This window comes from Heloderma suspectum, chromosome 4 (assembly GCF_057233095.1).
Source record: "Heloderma suspectum isolate Gila_16-S chromosome 4, 16-S_ref, whole genome shotgun sequence".
NCBI classification, from domain to species: domain Eukaryota; kingdom Metazoa; phylum Chordata; class Lepidosauria; order Squamata; family Helodermatidae; genus Heloderma; species Heloderma suspectum.
Window position 1 is genome coordinate 301,925,684 of NC_139461.1, and position 6,214 is coordinate 301,931,897.

The window sequence follows — 6,214 nt, forward strand, 5'->3', positions numbered from 1 at the left end:
TTTCCTCCATGGAACTAACAGCAGTTTCTAGGGATGGGGTGGGGAATTGCATGTGGAAGGGCAAAATGCCCTTTCCCCAAACACTACTTTCCCAGTCTTCAAAGCAGCTACATGGAGCTGCTAATTAATGAGTAGAAAAGCACAAAAAAGTGGAAAATGTTGATCACAGATTTATTGTGTCACATAAGGCTGGTTCACCATCACATTAAACTGTGGTTTGTCATGATAGAAGCTACAGGGTTTTGTTTTGGGTAAAATTGTTGTTTTTTACTCTGTATGCTGCCTAGAGTATTTTGCAAATAGGTGGATTATAAATTGAACAAAATACATACATACATACAATAACCCTCGGGCTCACACACTCCGGCTTGCCCATGAGGAAATCAGAAGTTTTCACATCTGTTTTGGATTTAATCTCAGTTTGTCATTTTGTGTGAATCTGACAAACTTTTAGTTAATTTTAATTAACAATGGTTTGATTAAACGGCCAGCTTCACAATAAAGCTTAATTAAGGTTAACCATACTTTAGGGTTCAGACATAATGCTAATAATCCAGTTAATTAAAAATAATGTAGGCTTCCAGTCTCCTCCTCCAGAGTTGAAGAGTATGTGACCCAAGCACTGTGCCTTGTTTCCGTCACAATAAGTATGGTTTATCATGACATCTGAACCAGCTTGTTTGACTCTTAGAAACACCAGTAGGCTAGTAGCCATCTTCTTGATTGTCCTAAAGGAAATAGGAATTACAGAGCTAAGTCCAAATAATACCTGTGTTTGCATTTCACATGGAAGTGCCCAAGGCTGCTTATATCAAAAGTTTAAAATGAATTTAAAAACAAACATAAATATAGACAAGGAGCAGCAGATAAAAGTAAAAGAAATAAGTAGCACAGAAACAACCAGTCATAGCCCTGCCAGAACAGGAAGGTCTTGAGTCAATGACAAAAATGCCAGAAGGTAGGGATCGTTTCATATTTTGAATAACCCCTCTAGCGATCATTTCTGCACAAAATCTCCCTATTACAAATGACGGGGCAAAGCTGACAGAGCAGCTGGTGAGTTCATGGCACAGACAAGATTTTAATCAGGGACTCCGTGGTTCATACTCGGATCCTCAGATTTGGCATATTTCAAGAATCACTGCATGGGCTCTTTGGGGGGGGCAGGTGACGTGGCCAGATACGTGTGAGGTCTCTCTACCAACACACCCACTGTTACCTTGCTTAGAAGGGAGAATCACGGACCGCTGTTCTGCATGATGGTGGGTGATACTATAACAGATCTTTATAGAGGGAGGCAAATGTCACTGTAGGCTGCTGACAACATATTCATGTTCTTTTGTTTTTACTAAGATGTACAATTTCACCAGTTTTGCTGTCAGTCTCAATGAACTAGAAAGGGGCATGGAAGAAGTGTTGGCTCCCTCGGACTGTCGATTGCGGCCAGATATCAGACACATGGAGAACGGAGAGATAGGTAGGTGTGGGTGGGTAGAAGTAATTTTATTCAGTCATTCTGCATACTTCTTCTTTTATTTATTTGTATTTATTTCAGGGATTTATACCAAACCTTCCACAAGTTTGGATGGCATCTTGATTGCTTACACATGAAAGGACACTTACTGAGGGGTGGATATTAGAACAGGGGGGCAGGGAATGTAGCCTCACACATACTAACCTTATCATACTTTTTTTTAAAGCTTCAGCTGGCAGATATTCTGAATTACAATTACAAAATATAAAAAGGGTAGGCCAGAATAACACCGCAATTACTTAATACCAGCTCATTTCAGACAACTTCATCTAGTGATTTGATTCCAGTGTTTTCCATCTGAATTAGACCCATCAGATTTGTCTTAGTAATATTGGGGCCATGCAAGCTGTGTTGCAGTTTAGTGGAGTTGCTTTGATGAATGGGAAGGTGCAGCTGCTATGGATCATGGGGATGTGCCTCCCATTGGGTGCATATAGGAAGATTCCCCACTCTTACGGAATTTGCTTCTCTGGGTCATTTGCCAGAATCTGAACCTGAGCATCATTCAGTGACCAAGGGTAAGATGGTAGACTATGAGGGGAGATGAAGGGATGGGTTTAACGTGTACATATGTTAAACTTGTTCTTAAAATGTTCTGGATTTTGTTTTGTTTCTCTACCATTCCTTTTGTACTTTTCCTCCTTATTTTATGAAGTAATCAGTACCTATTGAAATGTCTGTTAGATCTGGCTAGCAAAGAAAAAGAGAGGCTAGAAGAGAAGCAGAGAGCTGCTCGTAAGCAACGTGCAAAAGATGAAACTGAATGGAGGACAAGGTAACTAATGTGGATGGGGAAGGAAACTGGCTGGTTAGTTATGGTGCATATTTTGTGGTGGCTGTATGAAGTCTCATCAAGTTGTGATCTTCTGGATTTTCTTATAGCTGTGCCTTTAAATGACCACATCTTCAAGATTACTTGCTTACTCCATGTCAATGCACTTACTCTTTAGGAGGGAAGCAGTTTTGTGTGTGAACACAGAGTCTGGAAGATTTTGACATGGATCAAAGTAGAGTAAAATCAGTTTTCTCTCAGAGGCATCTATGCTATTTTAATTAGCAATATGAGAGGGAGAGCACCTTTTCTGATACGGCAACAACAGTGTGCTAAATAAGTGCTATACAATACTAATATCGATAGAGCTGGCAACCCATGGTCACATGGGTTAGCAGATGCAGGGGATGGACTGGGCCATTAAGAAAGGGCAATATCTCCGAGATAAGAACATATGCTTTTCTGCAAAATGTCCCAGCTTCAATCCCAAGCATCTCCAGGTAAGGCAGGCTGGGAAAGACCTGTCTTTCCCCTGGAGATCCTTCCCAGTCTGTGTGGCCAGTACCGAAATAGACCATAGTCTTGACTTGATATAAGGCCGCTTCCTGCAAATCACTTCACTGCAAGGCCAGCGGTGGTGGTAAAGCAGAACCTGTCGTGGGCAACTCCACTGCTTAGAGGCAGAGGTGCTGTCACATAGCCAGGAATTATGCCCCACAGGGGGGTACCTGAATCTAGAGAGCATACCTGGCCCAGAAGATTCTGTTGGTAGCCCTGGCCTACACAGCAATGCTAAAAATGACTGATGATGTTAAATGGTATAGGGTCTTGGCATAGGACTCCAAATCCTCATTCCGCATATGCCAACGTTGGAATTCATTTGCACAATCCTCTGTGGGTTTTTATTTACTGCTATACTTAAACGGATTTCCTCTCTTTTTTTACAGATGGTTTTATCAAGGCACTAATCCATATATTGGGACATCTGACTGGTTGTATTCAGGAGGGTACTTTGATAGAAACTTCTTTGATTGTCCGGATATATACTGAAATCTTGAACACAGTTGCTCCTTTGCCCAGGGCTGGTAGACTTCAATGAATCCAGTGACTCTCTGGCTTTGTCATGACCAGAAAACACCCTTTTCTGAAGCAGAATTTCACTGAAAATTACCAGTCACTGATCAAGGATTTGTCATTGAATTTTGATTGCCGAAATAGATGTGCTGTTATTTCTTTCCCTGAAGCTACAACCTGAAATGATCATGTTTCAGAGAAAAGGGGCTTGCATGTTTTTGTTTGCTTCCTCCTAGTTAGCATTTTATATTTTATTTTTGGACAAAATTAACATGCTATAGCTGGTGGGGAGGCAGCATGTTTATTGAATGTGAGATTATAGCCACATCGTTCCTTAGATTTCAGCAGTCAAGGATATCTTTTAAGTATTCACAACTCGGAGCAACACTGATGAATCGGTACGATACAAATATGGTTGTGGCCATTGGAGAGGTATCTAATGAGAATCGGTGACTGGAATTGTTGAGAGTCTCCTGAATAGTCTTTAATTTTAAATCCTTTGCAACTGTAGCAGAGAGCTTAACTTGCAGTTTCAGAAGCTGTTACTCTATTTTGCTTCAATGTTTGGGCACTGTGATGATCAATTAAATGAATTACCTGTGACTTTTTTTTTTAAAACAAACTACAACATTTGACTGTTGGGCATGGTTTGTAGGTGTTCATAACAAAAACCTGCCAGTCTTAAAAAACAAAATATTCTGAACCTTCAGACTGGCAGGTTTTTGTTATGAACACCTACAAACCATGCCCAACAGTCAAATGTTGTAGTTTGTTTAAAAAACACAGGAGGCATCGGCGATATTTATAGGAACCTGGGTGTCATGTGTATATCATGTAAGAAACCACGTTTTTGTTTTCGTTCAGAGATGTTTTGTCTCCAACACTGCTTTTGGCAGGCTGACCTTATTCAGGATTTCTAGACTTATTCACAAACATGCACACCCTTCTTCCTCTTTGGATTTACTTGGAATATATCTGCAAAAGGTTCATGTTTGTTTTGGATTTTTAAATGTTATGTTCTGAAGCACTTACTGCATCACACCTAGTAATACATTCTTGAAAAGCAATTCTCTCCCTACTACCTTTTAGCTACAGCTAAATGATATAACAGAAGCTTTCATTGAATTTCCAGTTGGTATAATTTCATTCTGCGTGGATTTATTTTTTCAGATGTAAACATGTCAAAGCCATATAATCCCTGAGCTGTTTTAATTGTGTGGGGAAAGTGTTTTTCTTTTTATACATTTCCAGAAGTAAACAATATGTGTGGCCTTTAAAAAAATCATTGGCAATTCACCAGATCTTTTCAAAAATTAGTTAGATTTGTGCAATGTTTTTAATTTACTCCTTATATATTTAAAATGTCCAGTGATCTTTCACATAGTTTTTGAAGCTTCATACTTGCAAACTTCAACTTAAGACTAGATGTTTGAAGACCAGCAAAAGCAGAAAAGCTTCAGAGACATTTATAGAAAAAATAGTTTGGGGATTACATAGGTGTTTTTATACAGTGCCTGTGGGAAACTTGACTGTAACATATTTAGTCACATTTCATTAAATTTTCCAGCAAAGAAGTTACCATGAAACATTTGAGGCAATAAAAAACACTGCTGAGAGAACTGTCTTTGACTAGTGTACCTTGTTGTTAGCACTTACCTTGATGTTATCTTTGGGTGTAACCCACCAAGTATCACAGCTTCATGTTCTCCATTCATTGGGGCTTCAAAGTGCTTGACGAATGGCTTCCATCAGGTCACTTTAACCACACAACTAGTCTCACGGCATTGTATATATTTTTCCCTTTCCTGTTCCAGTGAATAAATACTACTGTTTCCGAATACCATAAGTCAGTGTGTGGACAAATGATAAATTTCACATATAAAGGATATTGTACCCAATACTTGTCACAATCCAGACAGCAAGTTTGGGGCTCTCCTTCCCTTTTCCCTGCCAAACAGTCTGTTGGCAGGAGGAGGGAGTAGGATGCCCACACTGAGCTGCTTCTTCCTCCCCATAGAAGTAGTAGTTCCACAGTTGAACCACTCTCGGCTGTGGAGTGAAGCCCTGAAGGCAAAGCCTGCCTGATGTCACATCTGCAGATCTCAGAATTGGGATATCGTCATATAAAGTCACCTGTTGGACATGGAATATGTCAAGCCCTAACGGCAGTAACAGAAAAACGTTGAAACTTGCTTCCCTCCCTGGATCGAGGCCATTGTGTCCCCTCATTAGTAGATGTCTGGAAAATGTTTTAAGCATTCAGCCGAAATCTTTATTAACAATGTTTCAGCTAGTCCTGCCTTGCGCATACAGACATGTGGAGGCGTGTTACATTAATACTTAGAAGGGGTTGTTTTAATTTTGAATTGCAGAAGAAACACAGTTGGCCTAGCCTTTAAAAAAAGTTTACAAGGGATATTTCATCCAAATTGCACCACAAGGTGAAAGTCATCTAGTATGTTTTAAATTTTTAATTATTTAGAACACCATCCTTTACTGCCTGTTTATGGTATGCTCAATTTGATTTTAAAGGAAGAGTGTAATTCTCCTCACTTACCAGCCTGCCTTTGAAATAATTTAAATCATGTCCACATGTTACGTCTCCTATCCTTCTTTCCAAGGCATGCACCATGTTAATATCTTAGATGCCGAGCTGGTCCTTGCACAGGTCCATTTAAAATATGACAGGTAAAGCCACTGGGTTCCAATGAGAGCAATCCTGGGGTAGTGCCCAAGGTTAGTGCTATTGGAATAGACCTATTGAAATGAATGGGACTTAAGTCAATTGTGACTAACTGCAGTCTCATTCACTTTGTTAGGGCTACTCTAAATAG

The 6,214-nt window shown here is 39.8% G+C and overlaps 1 protein-coding gene across 16 annotated transcripts in view; it reads left to right on the forward strand.

Annotated features, from left to right (window-relative positions):
- Positions 1–3,578, forward strand: part of OSBPL2 (oxysterol binding protein like 2) — a 114,708-nt gene extending 111,130 nt beyond the window's left edge. For 11 of the 16 annotated variants that reach the window (XM_084854336.1, XM_084854345.1, XM_084854344.1 and 8 more), the window contains 3 exons: positions 1,354–1,477; positions 2,219–2,309; positions 3,254–3,449. In XM_084854336.1, the coding sequence (XP_084710462.1) occupies positions 1,354–1,477; positions 2,219–2,309; positions 3,254–3,356 (318 nt within the window). In that variant the 3' untranslated portion in view covers positions 3,357–3,449. Of the gene's footprint in view, positions 1–1,353; positions 1,478–2,218; positions 2,310–3,253 lie in introns of all 16 variants that reach the window. The other 5 variants (XM_084854341.1, XM_084854339.1, XM_084854338.1 and 2 more) reach the window with 1 other exon arrangement.
- The last annotated feature ends 2,636 nt before the right edge of the window (positions 3,579–6,214 follow it).